Source organism: Acanthisitta chloris, unplaced genomic scaffold (assembly GCF_000695815.1).
Source record: "Acanthisitta chloris isolate BGI_N310 unplaced genomic scaffold, ASM69581v1 scaffold17419, whole genome shotgun sequence".
Lineage (NCBI taxonomy): Eukaryota > Metazoa > Chordata > Aves > Passeriformes > Acanthisittidae > Acanthisitta > Acanthisitta chloris.
In genome coordinates, this window is record NW_008691007.1 from 2,623 (window position 1) to 28,252 (window position 25,630).

Here is a 25,630-nt window from a genome sequence, read left to right on the forward strand (position 1 = left end):
CTTCTCAAGCTGTACCAAACCACTCACTCAGACTGTGCTAATTTGTAATTAAGAGTGGGTGATTTCTTGCACATTGAGAGCCTTTTAAATCAAGCTGAAAACCTGGGCCTGTCAGAAACTATCTAACTAGCATTTCCATTTCTTTCTATGCTTTCTGCTACTGAAGAAATTTCAGACTGTGCTATTCCAGGTCCCACCTTCCTTTCACGTGTAATTTTCAAGTATTTCATCTCCCATGAAAGGGCTGAGAATCTGGTTTTTGATGCTGCTAGTCACAGCCTAAAATATTCCCCTGAGGTCTCCAGGTCTTTTCCTCCCAAGAACACAAAAAACCTCTCCCCATTTATCACCATTTGTGTCCCACTTTTAAGAAATGCACAGAACCTCAAATACTGGTTGCAGCTCCCAAAAGCAGTGAGACTAACCAGGATCACAAAAATGAGAGAAAATTTAAATTTCCACAAGACCAGTCTGCAGGCAGCTTGGCTCCCTGCACACATCACACAAGTGCCACTGCAGACCATTTTGACAAGGGAAGGATCATCTCTCTGACACTTTGTTTTGCATCTCCCCTGGCTGCAGGTTCCCCAGGGGATTGCATGCACCACCTCCCCTGTCTGAGCCCACCGCCGTGGTATTAAAAGTTTTCTCCATCTGCCTTTAAAAAGAATGGCCAAAATCCATAAAACATGCAGTAACTTCCCCCATCATCTGGTCTGGCCACTGTAGGGTGGCTGTAGGAAGGAGCACAAAGATCCAGGCACATTTTCCCTGTTGCCCAGTCTGTCCCATGAGGATCAGAAGCCTTTTTCCACTTCAACACTGTGTATTACTTTTCAGGAGATTTCTTCCTGACCCCATTAAGTTGTGCCCTGAAACAGGAACATAGATAAATTTAGAGATTACAATTTTAATTCAAACCTTAATTTCTGTTTTTATAAATGTCTCTCCTCTTTATGTTTCTTGGCTGTTTGCATACTAAATAGTCTGCCTTGTTTTCATTTTGCCACCTCTTTGTATAATATTATTTTTACAACTGACAAGCACTGTTAGACTGTGAAAATGCTGCAGTGTCAAAAGCAGATTGAATTTGCTGATTACTGGAGTTCTTTGTGCTGCTCACACAAAATTTCCTTCCCCTATAATACATCTGTTGTTTGTATATTCAATAAAGTTAATATCTGTGAAATCAGTCATTTCCCCTAGCTCTAAATTATACTGCAACAGACAGAAGATTGACTTCACTGTATTGACAAGAGAGAACTCTCAATGCTTATTATTTGTGGGGACTTGGAGAGATTATGAAAGCACACAGAATGGCTTTATCAGGGGATTATATTTCTATAAAAGCTGATAAGGTGATGTATGCACATTAACAGTGGGAATAGTGAGTTTTTAACAAACTTCTGCCTTTCTAATATTTTGGGGAGGAAGAACTAAAGAAACAGCATAAATCAATGTATCATTCCCTTCCTCTCTTCATGCCAGTATCCTGTTTCACACTGATCTCGTGTGCAATATTTATGTCTACATAAATAATTCAGGAACCAATTAATCCAATTCTTTTATAATTACCTCTTATAATGGCATACAGCCCAAATCCCAGCAGCTTAATTGCTACTTAATGGAGATATTTATGACACCAACACTAGTAAAGAATATAGTCACTTTCACTTGCTTCAATTAGGGATGGGGCTTAAGCTACTGAACTCCTGATTTGGATTTCAAACACCTCCAAAGTTATGGCATTTGAAGACACATGGGTTTTTCACTTCAGAGCAAGAGGCTTCAACTCTCCTATTTCACATGTGACTGTATATGAGGACACAAGAGTCAGCACTCATTTACAGCAAGATGACAACACTGCAGTGCCCTTTCTCCAATGCTTTGACTCTCACAGTAGGGCCGTGCTGGATTTTGCCCCCACACTGCTAGTTACAACCACATTTGCCCACGTTGGCTTAACACATCATGGATATAACCAGAGCACAGATCATGCTGAGCTCAATCCATAAGCCTTGCTTAGTGCACAGAAGCAGCTTGAATGTTAAGGGTGTCTCAGATGGGAATACTGAGATACATTATGAATCCTGCCTTAATGAACCATCCTCAGCACCAGATTGGGCAGTTAACAAACACCTCAAGTGAGAGCAGAAATGTGTGGATCTGGAAATGTCAGAATCGGGTGAAGATTTCTTGTGCTGATTTAAAAAAGAAGGTAGGTTAGCTCTCCCCACTTCAGCTTAGCAGATCTGTGACTTTTCCATTATCCTTTCAAAGGAAAAAGTGCGAGACAAACCTTGCAAAAGGATTAATGTTTAGTGGGCAATCTAATTTGTTAGTTGTACTCTGAAATGCAATTTCAAGTGAGCAGGATATTTCCCGAGCACGGTTTGACACGCACTGCCTGCTATATAAGCATCTTGTGAGGTTGTCTCGCACATCACTTAAAATAAACCTCCATGAAAATACGAGAGCATTCCTTGGAGTGCTGTATAATTAAATGTGTGGTGTCTTTTCCTTTGCATAGACTGAACATCTGTCAGGCTTACTGTGCACGTGCCCCAGAGTAGATCAACATCCCAAGTGAGGCATGGGGAAAACCTGTAGAGGAACTCTGCACCCTTCCTGCCAGGGATGTTTTAAGCAACATGTTACAAGATCAGCCTGGGAAAGGCACTGGAATTGGGGTAGTCAGAAGTAAGTGTGGTGGTTTAGAGTTAGGCTTTGTCCCTGTTTGGCTGCATCAACTGGTTCACTTCAGCCTCAGAAACACTGAAGTTTAGGCAGTACAACAGCTGTAGGGACTTAGGCATTTTGGATTCGAGGAACTGCATTTAGCCCAACTTGAATGCATTCTCGATTGATTTAAGGGAAAATAAACAGTTCTCAAATGAAAAATGAACACCCACAGATTGGCTGGCACAGATTTAAGTATACTAACAGAAAAATCACTCCTTCTACCAGTGCAATTTTCCCATTGTGAAGAAGTTCTAAAATTTTAATGGCTTTCAACTTGCAAAAACACAACACCCTGAAACTTTGTCCTGTTACTTGTGAAGTGCTCTGTGCCGATAAGTGCTTGATAATTAGAGGGAATGTGCATTTAAAAGCTAAAGAATACAGCTTCTAACTGAGAGTCACTTAGATTTTATGATTACTTTTATCTTTACTAGCAACTAAAGACATCTTCTGAAGTCTTAAACTAGTCCTAATCAAATGTTTTAGGCAGTGTATTTTCATGAGACCTGGCAAATTTATTCCATTATGATGCTGTTAATGGTGGATATTTATGCATTAGGATGCAAAGGAGCAACTGCTATAACTAACATTTCACTAAGGAAAGTTTTGTAATTACACCAAGAGATTGGGGAATTGGGATTCCTGAGTTTCTTCTGAGCTGTGGGACAGACATAATGTGCTGTCCCTAAAGTGAGTCATTTTGATTCCCTTATCCACTGAATGCACAATAATGTTGCTAAGCAATTATTGTGAATGTGTTCAATAAAAGGGTGACTTTTTTGGCATTTAATCCCTTCACCTGCATGTTCGCTCCAGGGAATTTTACTGCTGGTAAGGTGCTTAGAGTTTCTCAGAGTAATTTTATTGGTGTTTATGGGTGGTTAATGAATTAATCCCTTTCTCTCTGGCCTGAGTCACAAAGCTGGGAAGCTGAATTTGTACCAACAACACTGGATAGGAGGTAGAACAGAGAATTTTACAAGGAAATTAAAGAGAAATTGAGTTGTTACTGAAAACATTTCTAAATAAGCCCTTTTTATTTGAGGAGAGGATTAAATTTTTCTGGAGCTATCCAACTTTATAGAAAGAAAAATGAAACCACTACCACTCCAAGACCCAAAGACTGAAAACTTTTCTATTTCTAATAAAATCTTTGACCTTTTTTTTCCCTTCAGTTAAAAAAAAGAACATCTAACCTTCATGCTACTAGATTCTTTGCTTCCAGCACTTGATGAACAGACAGGGTAGACAAGCAGGAGCAATCACCTGAAGAGCATCCTGCAGCAGAGGTCAGCGGAGGTGTCAGACGGACACGGCTTCAGTCATCATGCAGAAATCCCCAAGGGTAGCTTAAAGGGAGCATCCAGTTTCCTCTCCCCTACCTGCAGAAAGCTGGGCAGATAAGTCTAGCCAGATATTGTTCTAATCTCAGCTTCTGGTTTTTCTTCTATTTCTAATAAACTTGTCCCCAAGGACAAGGATATGAACAAGCTCCATGGAGAGTCTCATGTGTTTTAGCATTATAGGCCTTGCTTGCTACTCTTATGAGAACTCCAACACCAGTGGTACTGTACCAGGACTGTGCTGGACCAGTACAGTCTTGGGGGGCCAATGCTAATCTCCAGTGTCCTTGCTTGCCCTGGGAACCCAAAAATCACCATGAAAATTCAAGCTATGGGAACAAAACTGAGTCCTGTCAAAATCTCTCATGAAAAATGGGAAGAACGCCGTGGCAGCATAGCCCCCATGCCAGGATAGCTTTTTTTACTGGTGTCCTCACTGGTCTGCCCTATCCCAGTTGAGCAGCCCAACCTTTGGCTGTTACGTGTACCACTGTAGCCTCAAATTCAAGTAACTGTTGTGTTGAAATTTCCCACTGAAACAGCTCTCTCTCACCAAAACATTCAACAAAACACTTTGTAGAGAAAGATGTTTTATCCGAAAGAATTCCTTGAGTATAGCCACTCCCCTGACTTGGGCAGAAGGAGCCTCCTTTCTGAGCTGATGGTGATTTATCTGCTCTATTAAGTCCAATGGCAAAGCACTGGTGCTTTCAATGGGACCAGAAATTAGACTGTCTGCAAAAAGACACAGGATGGAGGTTTCACCTCAGTTGCTCTGATTTAAATGCAGAGAAGATCTTGTGACTCCTTTTGTGTTATTTCAGCTCTAAAGGAATGAAACTCAGAGTGAAGCTGTGCCATAATTGCCTAGGCTGAAACCAGCAAGTAGTCAGAGCAAAAGTATTTTATCATGGAATTCCCAAGTACATTTGGGAAGTTATTGATTCACTTCAAGAGTAACAAAATTCTTTCCATTTGATGAAAACTGAATCAACAAATGAAAAAGACCAACCACTCCAAACATACAAAATCTTTTGCCACATCTCACTTATATTAAGAATATACTTAGCTGGATATGTCTGTCTTTTATTCCCATATTTCTCTCAAGGTACTCTTCAGCCAACAAAAAATACCAATGTCTTATTCCCTGTATTTAACCAATAAAATTCTATGGTAATTTCACAATCAACAATGCCTGGTGTTAAGGATTCCATTATTAAATCTGATTGAATATGATTAAATACGGCTCATGCTTTCCAAAATGGGCTGCATGATGGATTTAAATGAACTCATTAGTGGTTAATGCAGCAAAGCACTTTCTAAATGCTAATGTTTGGCTGCCTTTGGCTCGTTAATTAATTTGAAGATTGTGTAATTATCAGAGCTTTCGATTAGCATACGTCTACTTCTTTTTATTCCCAAACGACAGTTGTTTGCATGTAACTGTTGGAAATTCAATTATATTTATAATAAAAATAGGACATCAAACTGCCCAAACAAGCACACTGCAGGGAACAGCATCTTTTCCTTTAAAGTCTCTTTTATTACTGTTATTTTCGAAAAGAACATGGGCTCAGCAGCTTTCTCTCAGCACACAGAAGGGACAGCAAAGTGCATGGCTCTGCCAGATAATTACATACCCCTGAAGAGCTTTGCAAGATGTGTGAGGTCTGTATAGGGCTTGGAGAGCAGGAGCAGAGCCTGGTATGTTTCTCTTCCTTCCACCTCATTTTTTGAAAAAATTTATTTATTTTGTTCTTTGCTCTTAAAGGCCAGCAACCATGAAGTGAGGCAATACAGCCCAACCACCCTATCCAGAACAGAGGAGCTGTTGTGTGTGCAAGGACACAGCACAGACCCAGTTCCTGGGAGATGTGCAGAGCCACAGGCTGCAGTGCTGGCTGGGAAAGCAACACCTGTTAAAGACACTCTGCTGGTATTTAGGGCAATGCATGTACTGGCAGCTCTACTTAAATAACACCACAGCATGGGAATAAAGCAGAAATAGTATCTTAAGCAGATATTAGGCACAATGGTGGGGCCATAAACACAACAGAAACTGAGAACTGAACAAAGCATTACAGTCAAGACTTGTGTCTGTAAACGAGACATGGACTATGAGATAAGTCATGGACTCATGAGAGATGCCATAGGGATAACTTGTGTCCAAACCTCCTGGAACTCTAAGCTCTTGGGTGGAAGAAGAAAAAAGAGCTTTGTCTCCTGCAGATATTTTGAGTGACAATGACTAAAAAAATTGAATCAACTCTCTGGATCATTTCTCCCATGGTTTTTAAAGGCATGTCTGATTTCCCTAACAAGTCCCATGGTTGTCTTCTCAGCACTTGCTGAATTCCATCACTCCTTATGACTTTTAACAGGGAACTTGTTTATCATCAATAGATTTTGTTTCCACTAAATATAGGATTTTCTGCTGTACTTATCCAGGGCCACACACAGCTGGATTGGCAGCACAAGTGTAAAAGCCAGGAAAACAAACCTTGGGATTCATTAGCATGCACAGCACTGCCTGAAAGGAGCCTTTCTCTGCCAGCAGCTGCAAGAGCAGCAAGGCATTAACATATGGAATAATTAAGCCCAATAAGTAACTACTAAATTTTCTAGAGAAACAGAACAATTTCATTTTCTCAAAGAGCCAACCTGTATCTCAAAAAAAAATCCAACATGCATCACTTAGATACATCACCTGAAGACTGTTTTTTAAATTGCTATTAACCAAGGATTTTCATCCTATAGACTTTTATATGGATATTTATTATTAAAAAATAAGCAACTAGGCATAATTAAATAGCACATCATACCCCCCCCAAAAAAACCCCTCAATACTCCCCCACATCCACATTCATGGGAAAAAGGCAAGGAATGATTATGAAGCAAGACCTGTTGGCTGGGCTGAACTGCTGCTGCTTCCCAAAACAGTATTCCCCATCCATTCAACTGCCACAGAGCCATGAGACAGAGATGAACTGCTCCACTGAAATGTCATCAGCTGGAAAAGTGAATCACTGACTCAGCAACTGTCTGCAACCATCAGAAGAAACAGGAATACCAACAGTGAAGAAGATTGGTGAAGGGTGCAGGGACTGGAAATAAACAGGAAAATTCAAGAGAGCTTTTGCCACAGCCTCTGGAGGGGAAAGGAGGGAGTGAGAAGGAAAGAACTGGACTCCTAGGCAGCTCCTGGCACCTACAAAGAGTCTCTTGGGCTGACGAAATATAGGTGAAACAAAACTTGAAACATGCACTTTAACCATGGCATTGGCTTCAGGAAAAGGTGCAGCACAGTTTAGAAGGAAAGCATCAAGAAATGACAAAAAAGCAGTGGATTTTTCATGCAGGATTGCAGTTACTGTCTGAAGCACAGGTTACACTTGAATATCTACAATGAATATTTAAGGCTAAAGTCACAGACAGGGCTGTACTTTTCTTTATACTAAAGTTGTACTGAAGTTCCCAAAGATTTGGTTGCTGTATTTCATGGAGCCAGCAGTCAGCTGTCCTAGAAATATATATATAACACCAGAGGGAAAATGCCTTCTGTGCTCCTGGGGTACAATGTTAATAGATGAGAAAGGCAAAACGTGGCATTGCTCATATCCCTTCCTGCTGCTGGTTAGGAGATTGCCTCTGATATTGATCATACTTTTAATCCTGCATGCTAATGGCTACGGACCATGCCACAAGGAGGCAGAACAGTGGGAAGAGGCAGCACTCCTGGAAGAGAAACTAATGCAAGGAAATGACAGGAAGGTTTGTAAGTGAGCAGCAGCCAACTCCAAACTCCAACAGCTATGCCTGTGGAAGTTTCCCTGTTCTTCTGCAAAGCTGACATCCTGATACTCTTCCTGAAATCCTTTCTCTCCTTCCCCCTGCACACCCACACAGACACACGTGCGCCTGCTGTAGCAGCACACTTTACTTCAGAAGAGCACTCAAACCACCCTTCAGATGGAAGGATCATGGTCCCAATGCATCAGCTGTTGTATCTGCCTTTTAATCTCCTTTTTTTCTGCACTTCAGGCATGCTCCAGCATCTTCCCTTCTGCAGATAGGGAAGGCCTGTACACTATCATTTACTCAGCGGACGAGGAATCTGGCAGTCTAATCTTAACTTCTTAACAGCTGTGTTTATTTACTAAAGTAGTAAATTGTTTCCTCTAAAGCACAGAGGGGATGGTTTGAACAAACTAACATCTCTGCAATTTGGTGAGATTTGGTACTCACACATGCTTTCTCTTGAAACCATACATTTTTCTATCACTGAAGTATCTGAATTATAGGCAATCTTGGGATCCAATCTTTGTTTTAATGACTCCTCCGGCTGCTGTTTTGTATAGAGGAGAAGGCAGGCTGGAAGTACAGTAAATTGGCTTACAGGAAATGGGAAATAATAACACCACTTATGTTCTGAATCTGGCTGACTACACTTGCTCCCATTCCAAGACACTTTTCTGTTACCTGTTAGTAGTTTAATCCAAAATACACAAGCAATTGCAACACCACATTGCCCTTCTAGCTTGTCTCCCTGCTTGCACACAACAGCATTGCTACAGGTCAGAAGAGGTGTCAGGATACCTTAACGAGTTCATCACCTACCCCCTGTAACTGAAAACCTGGCCCTGTTAGTCCAGATCAAGTTGGTTTTTGTGTTTCTGGAAATGGCCTTCAATACAAGGCAGGTCTGGCTGGGCCACTGTGCAGCAGCTCCTGAGCTTGCCAGATGCTCCTGCTCTTAATCCCAGGACCACAGCTACTTAGGAGCCTGTGCAAAGCACAACTCCTGCCCAAACCCTGGGGAAAGGAAAAGAAAGCAACATCTCACATCTTATCATGAACTAAGTATTAGCACTGCTGCAGCCATCCCAGCTGAACTAGCAAGTTTTGGAAAATGGTGGAGATGCAAAATTCTAATGGGAAAATGACTCATCCTTGTTGCTCAGCAGCAGTGATAATTTCTTCATATTAACGAACCATATCATGATATAGGTTCCAATGTTAATAAATCTCCTCTTCTAGTATCCACTTCCCCTTGGGGATACAGAAGCAGTGCACACCTAGCCTATCTAACACCGCTGAGACTGTTGGATCCTTCAAACTCATCTCTCAATTAGGGCTGAAAAAGGAGATGCTTTTTCTTCAAACTCCCCACAGCAGCAGCAGTCTCAGTTGAGAAATGACCTCTAGTTAGTTTGCAGATGTTTGGGGTTTTCCAGTTCTAAAAAGTGGCATGTGTTTAAAGCTTTTTTATTCACAATAGATTTGGTTATTATCAAGTCCTTGTGACACTGTTCTATTTAAAAGCAGCTCTTGGTAGGACAGAATAGCTGTGTGGTCAGAAACCAGGAATATGTAGGGCTCCATGAGACAGAAGCAGCCTTGACTGAAATATACTTTTATCACACTAAAAAACATTTACTGCCTGAAAGTATGTTTAATATAAAGCAGCAAAAATTCTTTTTCTCTTGCTTGGTGCTCTTACCTAGTGTATTAACATATCACTGGTACATTTTATGGATTCACTTTTCTGCTTTGTTTCAGTGCAGGCTTCACATGCATCTCCAGTTCCCAGGGGCCCTTCTGCATTCTCAGTTTCTGAAACATTTCTGTCACACTGTTGGTTTGGGAGCCATGGGCAGATATAACCCTCAGCTTAGTCACCCATCCTATTTTGGGAGGAAATTTGAGTTTTAGTCCGACCTCTGCCATAGACCTGCTGGGTAGCTTTGGACAAAAACCTGTCACCAGCTGAAAACCAGGAAGGGGAAACAGTACAAAGGGTGTAGAACAGAAAAAAAAAGTGTTTATACATAACTTCAAAGAACAAGAGTGTCCCATCCTTGCTGGGACATCTGCAATGCAAACCTATAAAATATCGAGCTGCTGTTAATATTATTTTAGCAGAATTGCAAAACCAGAAGTCTTATTTTGCTGTCAGTTCCCTCCTGCCTCGTTCCAGAGACCATATTTCCTATTAACAAGATTCATATTTCAGTATTCATTAGACTGTTTGTCAAGGAGAGCAGCTGGTGTTGATGAATTGATTAAGATGCACTGAGGATGGTTCAGCTTAGAGAAGAAAAGACACAACAGATTTCAAAGACATAAAAAGCTGCTGTGAACAATAAACAGCTTTTTCTTTCCCCACATTCAGGGTGGACAAAATCCTAAGTTTTTAATTCCAACAAAGAAGATTCAGATAAGAGAGGAAAGTGATTTAGCATTAAGACTATCACAGTATCGCAACAGCAAAGCCTCAGAGAGCAGACTGGCAGCTGTCAGGAACGTGTGTGCAGGTGCCTGACTGTTGGAACCTCTTCCAGACCTCCAACCACAGCCATTCACCCTCACCTTCCTGATAACCTGATGACCCCCATTATCTTCAAATAGAACCTCCAAAAGCAGAAGCATTCCACTTGATCCTGCTTACTTACAAGTCCTCCTAGAGAAAGTGGAATAAAATGTCTGAAGAGCTGGAGAGACAGAACTCTTGGAATCCCTATATCCACACATGTAAAATGTGATCCAGCTGCAAACGATGCAGAAAGTCATCCAATGCACTGATTTCAAACTAGCAGAGCACTATGGCCACAGGTTTCTTATTCATATTCTTGTTTCTTGTCCAATTCACAGGCACAACTTACCTGCAACAAGAAAAGCATCTGATGGAAACACTGAGCTGATTCATCCACCCAGCCAAGCAAACAGGGATAAGCCAGGAGATAAATAAATGAGTCGACAAGTATTTCACACTTGAATGATCCAGATAAGAAATTATATACCTAAACCTCAAACTTGGAGATTTACCCCCTGTCCAGGCAACAGCAACAAACTACACCTCTGTTTATCTGACATTTCCAAAGGGTACCAGAGATTTCCCTGCTTGAACAACACACAGGGCAAAGTTATAATTTGTTCTCCGTGAAAACTGTACTGAGTGATTTCCCATAGAATTTGCTACAGGAACTGAATGTAAATAAATAGGATAAAATAATAGAATATTTAATTCAGCACACACAGTAAGATTTACTGATTTGAGCATGAGGTGGTAAACAACACAATTGCAACAAACTACGCACACTCCTATTTCTTTGTCTTGGGAATTGGCTCCTAGCTTTAAATTACTCACTGCTAGAAACCAGTTTGTTTCCATCCAACTAATCAGCACCTGACTTTGCTGCAGTGTTCAAGTAAACTGAAGATAGATGAGATGTGCCAACAGAAAACAAAGAACTGCAAAAAGTTTCAAAAAACAATTAAAAAAGTAAACTAAGAATCAGCAATTGCAATGCTTCACTGTTTCCCTGAGGTGGGAATTTGCTACTTTAAAAATGAATCACTGACAAGAAATTAAGAGATATATGTCAAAATCTAACACGGCTCCCAATTTAAGTATTAGCAATGCATGGTTATTGTATCATAGAAAAGGTCTTTTTCAATATTTATAAAGCACAGAGTCTCTGTGCAGCTCAAGTGTAACAGTCAGCACACATTGTTCTCAAAGTAGTTCTCTAACTGCAAATGATGCAGCAGCACAACTCTGAGCAAGAAAGAGCCTGCAAAGACCCAGTGCAGCTTTGGAGAGCCAACAGCCATGTTCAGATGATTTACACCCCACCTATGCCCTATCACACCTTCAGATGTTCTTGCCAGCAGAAAACATTTGAAGCAAGGACAAAGGTAGAAATTAAACTAAATGGAGCCTGCAGATTTCATGTTACTATCAAGGCTGAGATGACATGTAAAGAGCAAATGGTGCCTTAGATTTGTTCTAAGAGAACTTCAATACACTGGAATGAGAGACATGATCTTTAAGAGATGGATTTTTGATATGCCAGAAAAAAAATAAAATCCTTCATCCACCAACATTTCTTTTCAGAAGTGCTGCCCTGGGTGTGCTTGCACTGAAGTGACTGGGAATATCCCCTCTGCATTGGGTTTGAGCAATGCCCTGTGATTCTCTAGTTGGAAAGGCAGAACACTCAGTCTGAGCTGTCACAAGTTCAGTGAGGTCTTGAAAGGTCCAAGAACACAACTTAGAAAGCTCAAAATACAGTGTTCTTAAGGTTAAAATCAGGGCTCTCAGCATCTAGAACAAGTCAGAACATCTCTCTGAAAACAAGCAAATAATCTGTTGGAAGTACTCAACCTCTACTGAGCCTTCTTGAAATCTTTTTGAGCCCAAAATCTTGACTGTGCATCTGAAGAATGAATCTACAAGCTGAACATTTTAACATTATGTTTATTAAGAAAACCTGTCTTTTTTAACCCTTCAAACAGTCCCTTATGGCACCAATTTTCAGTTAGTCAGGTAAACAGGAAAGCCTCTGCACTGCAGAACTCCTGGGTCAGCTTTTCTCAAGGACAAACTGTACTAACTGGGGCATCATCATTCTCTACAGAACCACTGATAAATTCCTCCCAAATTATTACTCCATTACAGCTGCCCTGTGCTGACACCAACAAACCAAAGATATTGCTTTGACTTCCATTAAACCATTTTCCTAGATGGTAGGGAACATGGTCTTTATGAATACACGAGATCATGAGTTCCTACACAAATACAAGAACCTCATTGTTATAGCACTAACTATATATACTATACTATTTAGTTACTATATATTATAGTAACTAAACTATATACTATAGTAACTAAACTCCAAAGCAAAAATTCACTAAGCAATGGCATAATACACCTACCTGGAAAACTTGTCTGCTCCTCACAGGATGGATCTGGCCATTGCTACCATCAAACATAACATCTACGTAACACAACATCACTCCTTGGTTCCTGCATCTCGGGGTGGCCACGCTCTTGCAGAACACTTGTGCTAATGAAATCTCAACACACAAACTTTCTGTTTTATGACATCAATAAGTATACCCTTTCTGTCTCAGAACCATGAAATTGCTTCAATTTTGTTCTCTCAAAATCCAGGCGATGACCGAGAAATCCTGCAGTGCACTAGGACTCCAGGTGAAGGGAATCCAAGATTGGTTTTACAGTTGTACAAGAGTCCCTTCTCTGTTTTTAATCCATTACACTTTGCAACAACAAGTTTCAATATATTAAATTGATTTAGGTAACATTACTAAGAAAGCTATTACTTTTGAACATAGAGCAGATCAGTAATCTACATGAAAAAAACAGTAATTTCACTGTAAGTCCTAGAGACATTGAAAGCAAACTATACAGGTTCCCCACTTGGATTATGACATGACCAACAATTCTAAAGGAATTAAAACACCATTATGTATAGACGGATGTGTGTTATTTCTTGTGTAAATCGAAATTGTTTCATAGATCTGAAATACAGTAACGCAAATTAATGTTCCTCTGCACAAACTGAATCTGTAAAAGATCTCTCCAATGTGACATGCCATTACCATACCAGAGCTGCTCCGATGCCTCCCAAAGTCTTCCATGTAGTTGGGGTGCAGATGTGAGCACCACTGGACTCAGTTTCTCTTCCCCAAGTAAGGGGAAGGGGAAGATGAAGCACATAAAATACACGAGAGAAATCAGTTGCTCTAAATCGAACAGCAGGGAATGGTAGCAGAGGATGGTGCCACCACCAGAGGATCTACCGTGTGTTCATGAAGATCATGCAGCTGCACAATGCATTACCTCCTGCTGCTCTTTACATCTCATCTTACATAAAAATGTGACAAACTACATATTAAAACCAGTGCTTCAGTCTGTCACTTCCCAGTTTAATCATCTGTAAATCTTTCATCCCAAGCATTTAAAATTATTGGTATATAACATTCAGCCAAGGTAATATCAAAATATATTTTATTCTGGACCTCTTTCAGATCTGATTCAAATTACAGTTGTCAAAGCAATACAATGCAAAGGGAAACTGCAACAGAAAATGTGCCTAAAAGGGATATAAGGGCCTTGGGGACAAATCATTGTGATGTAGAACCAAAATACATCATAAAGTGTAATTAACATGGTCCAGGACAGTATAGAACATCTATATCAGTCTTCTTTAGACAATAATCATGAAAACTGAACAATAAAAGTCCTTTAAACAAGTACAAAAAACTGTCATGGGCTGGTTTACACTTTTACAACAGTTGTAATTTAACTGGATAACTGAAGAAATGATGCAGACATTTTAATCCAGTGCTATAGGTAGGCTCACAGAATTAGACCCAAAGGATTTGTAACTCCAAATGAAACCATTACAACTACAATGTCAATGTCAGGAGAGAGAGAAAATTACTTCTGTATTCTAGAATTACTGTTCTGCACACTGCAGTCTGTTGAGGACAAGATTGCAAAGTACACTGGACTAGCAACAACATGCAGACTGTTTTCTTGTATTTACCCACAAATGTCAAAAAACATTATGAAGTAGAAATGAATGATTATTTAAAAAAGAAAACAAAACAAAAACATGCCTCAAGTTATTGTCAAGCTTCAAACTTAAAGGCAGAGAAAGCAAATTATGTACTCAAAAACTACTGATCTGAAGCACTATTAACACTAAATCTGCAATCCGCACGGAACGGCAGATTTTCCTGGTTCATCTGCCTCCCACCAGACTGACAGTGAAGACAGTCACACCTTCACAGATCGTGGTATTTCAGAGCTTTCTCTAGAGGGAGAAGTGAGGACTGCTCCATGGCTCTCCCTATGGAAAATGTCAGGGATCTTGATGGAGATTTACTGCTGTCTCCCGAAGCCATGTTTGCTTCTAACATGCCACAATGTTGCTTCTGCTTTCTTCAAGACGGCTGGAGAGTGTGAAAGTGATCCCACCGGGGAACGGCTCTACAGGGCTTTGTGAAGGGAGATGCTATCACGCTTGTCAGCCAAAAAGGAACACTGGGCTAAATCCAGCAGGCCCTGCTCTGGCAAAACCCCACCACGGCCGAGGGGACTGTGGCTCTTTTACCTACGTGCAATGCTGGACGGTACGACAGCCCCAACGCCTCCAATGCTCACTCTGGCAAGGTTTTCTCATGAAGTGAAAGACAATGGGCTTCCTGGTTAAGTAAAGATTGGAAAAATCGGGTCCCAAGGCTCCTCTTCGCTAAACAGACAAAAACAGACAACCTTTTATTTACAGGCTGAAAATCCCAGTCTGCGATTGTAATGAAACTCCTTCCTTCAGCAGAACGAAACGCATCGGCTGCTGAGGTTGCTCCGTAGGCAAACTGGCACAAGTGCCCTGTGCCACCCACTATTCCTCCTAAACACAAAGAACATTTCAAAGGTACAACGTCCCACTAAATATCCTAGCATGAGGTAAGCAGTGTAAGGAAAAAGGAGTGCTTTTTAAAATGAAAATCAATTAAAATTGGTAGAAATCTTTGGCCTTTCTCTCAAGATGCATTAAAGTGTCATGAAATCAAGAAACATGCTCCGAAATGCTATGTCTTTCTGACTCTGGTAACTACTACCTCCCCTCCACCCAACCCAGAAAAAGAGGCACTTTTAGTGTTTCATATAAGATTTCCAATCATCTAGTAGACACGCTAAATAACCCTGCACAATGGTAGTCCCAGAATAAACTTGGTTTATCAACATTACAAAGAGTCTAAAAAAGCTTTTATGAGGACCTAGATATTCTTTTAACTACACTAAAAAGTCCACTGGTTGGGAATCTTTACATCAATTTAAAAATGCAGAAAAAGGTAAAGTAAAAGTAGAAAAAGAGGAACTCTACAGAAACCTGGACCTGATCATGCAGAAATGAGAAACTGGATTCTGAGATGGATGCATAGAAAGACAGTGAACTCAAAATCAGTTCATTTCTGATCCCATCAGTAATGCTGAGCCCAGTTATCCCCCTTCCTTTTATCCTCCATTTGGATATTGGCCTGTTACTGTGTTGAACTGGAAAAAACAGGAATGACTCCAGATGTAAGACTAAGCATGTGCATACATGCTACACTAAGTCAGGGTCTTGCTGCCATTTGGCATCCTCAGTTCAAAGGAACAATTTGGATAGTCTACCTCACTATTGAACACGAGGCCTTTGTGCTATAAAAGATAATAATGTCACAGTTCTCTTTTTTTTTTGTCTTTTTTTGGGTTAACATAATCACAGACCCTAGCACACCTTGCATGCATGCGGTTACCGGCGCGTGGAACACGAGGCGAGAGGCGGCGTGAGCAGGAGCAGCACTGTGGCATGCTAGGCAGGACAACGATAAAACAGCTACAGCCAGATCCTCTGCCAGTGGAAACTGGCCTCACTCCACTGCAGTGGGGCACTGCTGCCCCATGCCAGGCTGGGGGCTCAGCCTGCACGTCCAGAGCGCTCGAGCCAATGGATCTGATGTTCCTGCTGGACTGTGCTTTGAGCACCTGACAGCCCTGGCCTGGTGACACAGAAGCTCTGGTTTTATCTATTTCTGAGTGTGTGATACTATGCTTAAGCAACTAGGATTACAACCGAAACAGCTGATGATTGAGAAAGAGGAAAATGGCAATACCCTAAAACATGGCTGTGTGATTTTGTAGCTATGTCACAGAATTCCACCACAATTGTTTAGATTGGCTGAAAGAATCATCCAATAACTTTTATGAAAATGAATAAACTGTCCATATTAAAATACAAAAGTACTATCAAGAATCACTTCTGACTTTTCAGATTTAAATTCAGTGCAATTGACAAATGCATTGCTAAACGAAAAATGCAGCTTAAACATACTCAAAACATTTGTGTCTATTCCTGGGAGCACAGTTTAAAATTATTGCACAGAATTTTTTTTTTATTTTTATTTTTTTTCATTAAATGACAGAGGTCAGCCACAGTCATGGACCTCCAGCAATAAAAGCAATATTTCAAGTGCCAGACACTCAATATATTAGGTTTCCTACATATTGTAACTCACAGGGTAATTGCTCTAAACATTTGCAATATGTTCCAAACCCTAAAAATAACTGGCACTGAACCACCGCGGATAACTGTCTTTATGGATATGACTTTGTGTTGGTTTTAAACGCTGTGTATGATAGTAGTATAATCCTGGGGTATACATAAAGAATGGATTGTTGACTTGACTTTACCACTGGCAAATTGCTACCCTACCTTAGCCAAACTCAGACTTGCTTCAAGTCATGTGTATTCCATGGAAATAGCAGAAATCGATGCCTAAAGAACAATGGTTAAAATGTCAAAGCTGCATTATCTCAATTAAATGAATTTATGCCTAACTTGGAGAGGGGGGAGAAAAAACCCAAAACGAATAAAAAAAATAGGTTAGAGACTAACAATCCTAAGCCACAAAATTAATTGTGATTGAAATAGTGTTATAAAACTGATAACTTTGCAAAGCTCTGTAATATAAACCATTCCTTAAGTAAAATGTCTGTGACATAAATTTGACAACCTTTCTTTTTATAAATTTACACTCTTGGAATCTTATGCAAGACGATGCAACCTTTTTGACTACACATACGCGTAAACACAACCTCATGCTATCATTTACAAATAAAATCACTATCAGTATACTTTTAATCACATGAGCAGAAAAAGGTTTGCCATATACATCTGTCATTGTAAGAAAAATACTTGATATTGTAAACAGAGTAAAAGACACTATATAGTAGTGATTATTAAAAAAATAGCAGCTTACATCTACCCTATATTTGGAAAAAAATGTAGTCACAAGATACAATAAACTGCAGGACTGGAGCAGCAGGGGAATTAGTGCAAGTATTCATCTTTTAAATAAGCTGAATCACTGCTATTAAAATAAACTTGAAGCAAGTCCTCTGTTTAAGATTTTTTTTAAATCTAAGGTAGTAAACATTTTGCCTCTTAATGGCAGTGTTATCAAATATATGCCAAAGATTTTATTTTAATAAAGAAAAATTACATGAAATACTTTTAATACTGGAGTTTGGTTACAATTATACATCTAAGCTCCTACAAATAATGATGGGCAACTCTCAAAGAAGCTGTGGCATGAACCCTTGTCCAGAAAGATCTTAACCTCTTAAACACAATCCCCCAGCTATACTTTGCTCCTTTTCACAATAGTGCACAATTTAACCATATTTAGCTATGGTCTTAAAGCAACAGAAGATGCATTTTTTTTCCTCTTTTTTTTTTGTACATTTTTTTTCCTTTTTTTTTTCCGCTTTTTGCATCCCTGTATTTTTTCTCCTGTGTTTTTGCGCCCTTCTGTTCTTAAGTTTGGCAGAATTATGTCCCAAATAAGAAACTACTGCATTTCAGGCATGTCACCAGAAAAATCAAACATAGCATTATACCCATTACTGTCATATTTCATAGATGAGCAGGACATGAAATATCACGCCTCGAAGAAGGATTTTTTTTTTCTTCTCTCTCCATAATCCCTTTTCCACCCTCCCTCTGTTCACAAAATTGTGCTCTGGGAGCCACAAAATGTACCAAACATTATCAGGTTCAAACTACCTCTTCAAAGAATGCATTAAAACATGTTTCAAAGAAATGCTTTGTTTTTCCAAGGTGAAAAAAAAAATATAAACAAGAAACTAATTCACTCCCTTACTTCATGCATCCGTAAACTTAACCAAAACAAAACAGAAAACCCAATGTTTAAAAGCAAAGAAAAAAAAGCTACTGCTGCAGATTTCTGTAAGTCCATTTTCTCTGTACACACAAACTGCTCAACTACTGAGAAGGAAAACAAAAATACCCCACAATCCACATCAGAATGGATCTGAGGGGGAAGGGGTAATGAAGGCTGCCATTAGTATCTTCTGAATTTGGTATGTATATGGGTCTGCTCTTGTATATGGTATATTTCTCTCTCTCTCTTGCTCTCTCTTCTGTTTTTCATATCCAAAAAACCTTTAAAATGTTATTTTGGGGCACAGCAGATTCCAGCACTTGGTGAACAGGATTCACAAGCTGTGACAAAACTCTGTCATCCTCTTCAGGGTGTAATTTTTTTTTCCTCCTTTTTTTTTTTTTATATACAGTATATGTATATATTTCTTTTACATTTGGCTGTAGTGGACTGGCCATGGTTCGATTGGGACTATAGCAGTACATGGGTCAGGGACAGTCATTTTGGCTATGTACACATTCATAGTCGGTCCATGGCTTCCAACTAGTAGCGCTATTTCCGTAGGTCTAATACACAAACCTGCAAGAGAAAGAGATACAGATACAGAAGCTGCACAACATCACATGTCTTTACAACTCTCTTTGTCTGTTAGTCAATATTATCACACACAAGGTGCTTCCTACCAGCTCTAAGTACATTTAAAAAGAGTAGATGAGAAGGGTGTTCGCTAGTAAACAATATAAAACAAAGTAAGTCCAACACTTTTAAAAAAGCAAAAACTGAATGAAAACAAATCTATTGCAAATACAATCAGCCTCTTGAGCCAAATTAACGGGAGGACTAAAAAAGTTACACCGCATGTATAAAAAAGGGGCATATGGAGGAATGATTATTAATTTTTACTCAGAAGATGCCTTGAGCTTTTGCCCTTTTATGATATTGCCTACACTTACAGGCCTAATCAAAATTCATTAGCTAGAATTTAGTCTACTTAAAATCCAGAACTTCCTATTTTCTGTTCTGAACTCTAACAAAGCAACCTTGCTCACCAGCATGAAACATGCAGGAGGGAGAACACTTTGGCACCTGTGTTAAGATACCACCTGAAACTCTGGACTACAAAGCTGCCAAGACTGCTTTTTGCTGACATTTGTTAAAGGAAGACACAGCACTTCAAAATGCCATTCCTTCATCACCCTTATTTTATATTAATTTTGCTTTTCCTTAGGGTCTCTTCTCCTTTCCTTGAAAGCCATGGCAAGAGAGAGGCAAGCAAAAAACCCAGTATTGTGCTCACTATGAAGACCTGAATGTTCACATGTCACTGAGTGCTTTGCAGGACAGTGTCAGAGGAGCCAGGGGGTGATGCTCTAATACCCTGCTCTGAGATGACAGGGGGGGGCATTCATGATTAATTAAACATAAGATTTTATTCCCTTCTTTTTCTAAGCAAAGTAAACACACAGTAAATACACTGGTATTTACACAAAGACCTGTCACTTTTAGGAACTTTTTAATTACAAGCATTTGGAAATTTGTACTTTGTTTTGCTGTTGAATGCAATCCAGAAGGTATGTAATTTCTATCATGTGTCATAATAATATCACCCACACTTAGCATTTTCACTTGAAAAGGGCAAAGAGGAAAAAATTAACTTGTTTCCAGACTGGCCACACTGAACACACTTACACAGTAAGTCCCAGTAGGAACAGAAAACATAAATTGGAGGTGTTTCCACCTTCTGAGGTTTTTGGAGGGTTTAGAACAGTGATGCATTAAACTGGAATAAAGACATTCTCCTTACAATATTACAGCATTGTTGCAGGTGAAAACATACAGGTGAGCTGGCTGTATGCAACCTTCAGCTAGAGAAGGAAACTTTTGTCTCTGTTGTTAGTCAAAAGATTTCCAGAAACTGTCAAGACAAGCAACACTTACTGAACCATCTGAAGCACTTGCTCCAACTTTGTCTCCTGCTGCATTCCAGCAAACCTCAAAAATCCCTCCTGTTCCCCGATAACTGTGAACTAGGGCACCTGTCTAAAAAGGGACAAAACAGGTAATTAATACAACAAAATCAAAGCAAGCAAGTCCAATTTGTACATGCAAAAATTCCCCATTGTTTTTAAAAGCTGAAATTGTCAGAGGAAAATGGTCTAGATGAGACTTGTAGACAATCTCAGCACTCTGTTAAAGAATGTGACACAATTATTGCATCTTCATCACTTGTTTTTGACAGGTAAAACTGAGGATGGTCACGACTACTTCCAGTTACTAAAATGAGCCGTTCAAAAATGAGTATGCACTTCCCAGCAGCCAGAGATTGCATCATGCCTGACAACAAGGTCTAGAGACTTTCTGTCATAATGAGCCTATTCTTTTGCCAGAGATACAAAACCAGTAAGTGTCCTTTTTTAGAAAATGATGTAGAACCATTTTGTCATCGTGCTCTCTTACTTTACATTCTCTTGTTTTTCAGTGAAACTCAATGAAACAGCTAATCACACTGGTGTGTCTACATCCAGACATCAGTCTTCACATGAAACCTGTTTAATCAGGAGTTTAAATTCAGAGTTACCAAAGACAATTTTTGGATGCAACATGTTATCGGAGACGCTTTGTTGAACACTGTGTTTTGTTATTAATTTTTTTGGTTGGGTCTTTTGGGTTTGTTTGTGGGATTTTTTTGCTAAGCAAAGACAATGTAAAGAAAATTATTACTTCACCATAGGCAAGCACTAAAAGAGAGAAGTTAAATGCATATCCAATAATAGAAGTAACCTTAGAATAAAGAGAAAGTGAATCAGTGTGTTAGGAATGGCAAAGCTCTTTGTGGCCAAAAGGTGACAGAGCAAAGGCTGAAAAGTTGCTGACGGAAAAGACCAAAGCACAAACTTCTCAACAGACAGAAGAGCTATACCTGTGTATTCCAGATGTGTACACATTTATCAAAGGAGCCACTGGCCAGGTACCTGCCATCAGGACTGAAAGCTACACTGTACACAGGTTCTTGATGTTTTGTCAAAGTATGAATACAAATTCCTCTGTCTACGTCCCATAACCTAACAGTAGAATCAAAGGATGCACTGCCCAGGAAGAAAAAAAACAAGAGATTAATTACATCTAAATTCAACATATTTTTGTTACCAACACAAACAGAATATGACAAAGTATCCTACATGCTTCAAAACATTCTGTGAACCTGCAGTTATAGAGTGAAGTAAAAATAATGTTAAATAAGCATTTAAACCCAGGATTAAATAGTACCTTGCTAACATAAGATTGGCATTTGGATTATTTGTTCCTGGTCCTGTAGGACTCCATTTGATAGTATAAATTTCTTTGTTGTGTGCTTGTAAATCATGGACACAACTGTCTTGTTTCATACTCCAGATCTATGATAAAAAGGGAAGAAAACACAGACATTTAGGACAATATTGTACTACAATACATTCTGCATCTTCTTTTTCAGTTGCAGGCTGACTGCTACCTTTTAAGACCACTGAAAACATTTGCTGTGACTCCTGGGTTTCTAGAGTAATTATGCCAAGTAATTATTCCAGGACCTTCCATTCTTTGAGTTGTAAGTCCCTGATGGAGTTAATGTGTAATAAAGGTGCTGCCTATAGAAAATAATCTGTCTGAGTTAACTGCAAGCCCCTTGAAAAGTGCAGGGATGAGAACAGATGCTGAAATGAGAAGAGCAATATGTATATGTTCATGTCTGAGTTGACAAAATATCACAGCCCTATTTTTAAATGAACTTCTTGCTACACAGACTGAGTGAAATAAAGGGATAGTAGAGAAATTTTCTGTTTTCACACAAATCCTTAGATATACAGTGCAAAAACCACTATGGTATTTTCCTGGATTATTAGGATTTGCATTGCCAGGTGTGTGTTCAGTACTTCACACCAGTCATTAGGGCTCCAACTCCTGTATGATCATGCTCAACGAAAAAATAACTTTATTTGCATTGCCACTACAGAAGGGATTTTGAAAAACTTACATACCTCTTCCTAAATGTGAAACTTGATATGACAGCTAACCATCTGAATGCTTCTATTAATGACATCTGTTTCAGTAGTGCTTTTAGCTCACCTTTTGATAGAAAAAGCTGACAGAAGCATGTTTAAGCCCAACTGTATTTAAGATGCAATTGAGGTGTATGTTTAAACAAATGATGCTTTTCAGAACCGGTGCCTCACTGAAGAGGAAATTGATTTTCAAAGTGCACACAGAATTGAAATTGTATTCCCAGTTTAAATTGATGGGATCAAAATCTAGTTTCTCTTCCCAAAACTAGTATAGATGAAAAGTGTCCTTATCAGCTGCCCTAGAGAACATCAAGTTGTCATCACAAGAGAGAAAACTAAGTAAATAAATCACTAGGCACTTTGCATATGCTTCAAAACATGACATTTATTCCTTCTGCCATTGAAAAGTAAGTGATCCAGAAGTGATTTGTGATGTGGAGACCTATCCTTAGGCATTTGGTCTTCCAGCTAATCTTGAATATAATGATAACATTCTTTCCAGCCTGGACTGAATTCAAAATAGCAACCAAGAAGTTAATTGCCTGAATTGCCTGAGCCCACAAATGGTGACATGTTCCCAGTTGTCACCTCTACTCACTGAGAGGCAGCAGCAACAGCTTGAGCTCTAGATTAGAATTCATCACACTGGAGTTTCAGCTGTTTAAGTATTAAATACCTAGCTTAAACTGGCTATTTTGACTCCATCCATTGCCAGTGGTGAACAACTGATGCTCTCAGGGGTTTACTCATCACACTTGACTTAAGACACTTAACTTAGGAAAGGATGAATTGCTCTTCAGCAGTGCTGACACACTGGTGACTGAAGACGTCTAGACATCTAGCTTTAGACTAGAGGCTTAATGCTTACATGTTTATATTTAGATAAGGTGATTTCCATTGCCAGAGCCTGACTGTGTGCCAGCAGGAGGGATATCTGGCTACTCATTCAGCCATTCCCTGTCCCTGATTAAACAACAGTGAGCTGGATGGAATTAACTGTCCCAAGGGCTACTAGCAGGACAGCAGTGTCAATGTAAAAAATGTATCCTGAAATTCTACCAAACACAGCGTTAAAACATTCACTAAATGTAAAGCAGTATGGGAAGAATGGAAAGCATCTCCACATGGAAGCAGCACAGGCCTGTCAAGAATGAACAACCTAATTTCTTCTAGTGTATCTAACCTGGTGGCATTTTTGTAAGGATCTCTAGTGTGCCCTGAAGTCATATGTATAAGTTACAGCGTCCTCTGCATTCACAAGTTTGCCCTAGTTCTAAGAGAAAGAATGTTGCTATGGATTATCTGGAGAAAGAGAGTAGGTGCAATCGAGAACTGTACGACGACTCCTGATGAACTGGAAAAACCAAGGAGTGCACACAGTCTCTGAAGAAACAATATGCCAAAGATTTTAACTAGAAAGAAGGGGAAAACAGAACAAAACCTGGAAAGGAGCAAGTTGCCCACTCCTGTATATGTTACACCACATGCATTCCAACTCTTTCTTTTAACCAAAAGCAACCATCAGGCATGACAGCTTAATGATTAATGACTCGATTCTGTAAACAGCTAAAAGCACCTAATAAATCATGCTCTGAGTCTCAGAGTGGCAGCTTGTAACAAGTTCTCTGGACCAAAGCTTGGCTCTGATTAACAAGGATTTCTAGGATTGCCTAACCTTGTTATATTAAAAAGGAACAAATACTGGACAACACAGCAAGTACAGTAATACTGCAGGATTGCCCACACTACTGGTCTGCATTCCAGAGTCCTACAAAGACAAGGGTCACTACCAGAACTCCCCTTACCTTTAGAGTCATGTCATCAGAGCAGGATGCCAGGAGATTACCAGTTGGATCCCATTTGATTGCATTTACTTCATTCTAAAATTGAATAATGAGAATAAATTGAAGTCTTCGCTTTCATAACAAATGACAGCTCACGAAACAAAGTTGGACAGCAGTTATGAGTATTTGCATAATTGTCAGGATTTCAACATTTAATTTTCATTCATAGCTTTGCCTTCAATAACAACAGCTTTTTGCTACCTGTTCATCACATTTTCCCATGCATGCTCGTACACCATATAGGCTGTGCATAGCAAAGTCTCAAAGTTACCATGTTTCCTCTTCTAAAGCTCACTTTTGCATGCTGGCTCTGGTAAAAGAAGCTGCACATGGGAGTGAGTATTGTTCCAATAATCACAGAGACTACAGCTGCCATATGGCCTTAACCACAACTATCTGTAAACATATCTATTGCCTGTAGCCAAAGATCAAGCATGACACAAGTGCTGTATACTGGCAAGTTTACCCAATCTCTCATTAATAAAAATATCATAGAGCAACCCCCAATTTTCCAGTACTTACTGTGTGACCCTGGAAGGTTTTGATGGGCCTATCTTGTCCTAATTTACAAACATGAATACACATGTCTGTACTGCAAGAGGCAAATGTGTTGTTACTCTGCCAATCAACATCTAATGCTGGTGCTATAAGAAAAAGAAAGATATTTAAAGCTATAGTAAGTATTCTGTAGATATGCAAATTTAGCATGGACCACATTAGAAGCAATGCCAACAGGAAGCAACCATTATTTTACAGCAGTTCTGAAGATAATCAAACACTATGAACAGTAAGAAATGCAGCCAAAACAAGTCTTACACAAAATGAACCACAATTTAATGCAAGACATTAAGATATGGAACCTATCTGTAATGAAAGTTCTACAGAAGAGAGTGCAGCAGGACACACCAAGCTGTAGTTAAGTCATCTATAAATAAATCTCAGGAGTCAGCACAAGGAACAGGTTCCCACAACTTCACATGTCATCATGCATGAGCTCATCTCCACTAACAGCCCCTATTTGTGCTGACAGGTGGCAGCCAGGGAAAGGTAATGATTTATTTCCTTTCTTAATTCCAGCATTATAAGATGTGCTAACTTGAAGCTTAATCATGTGCAACATATT

At 39.5% G+C, this 25,630-nt stretch overlaps 1 protein-coding gene across 1 annotated transcript in view; it reads right to left on the bottom strand.

Annotated features, from left to right (window-relative positions):
* Positions 1-16,844: 16,844 nt before the first annotated feature.
* TBL1XR1 (transducin (beta)-like 1 X-linked receptor 1) overlaps positions 16,845-25,630 on the bottom strand; it is a 60,222-nt gene continuing 51,436 nt past the window's right edge. The window contains exons 10-15 of the mRNA XM_009082074.1: positions 25,030-25,151; positions 24,469-24,543; positions 21,894-22,021; positions 21,547-21,712; positions 20,565-20,666; positions 16,845-19,205 (exon numbers count right to left, since the gene is read on the bottom strand). Of these exons, the coding sequence (XP_009080322.1) occupies positions 19,179-19,205; positions 20,565-20,666; positions 21,547-21,712; positions 21,894-22,021; positions 24,469-24,543; positions 25,030-25,151 (620 nt within the window). The 3' untranslated portion in view covers positions 16,845-19,178. The remainder of the gene's footprint in view (positions 19,206-20,564; positions 20,667-21,546; positions 21,713-21,893; positions 22,022-24,468; positions 24,544-25,029; positions 25,152-25,630) is intronic.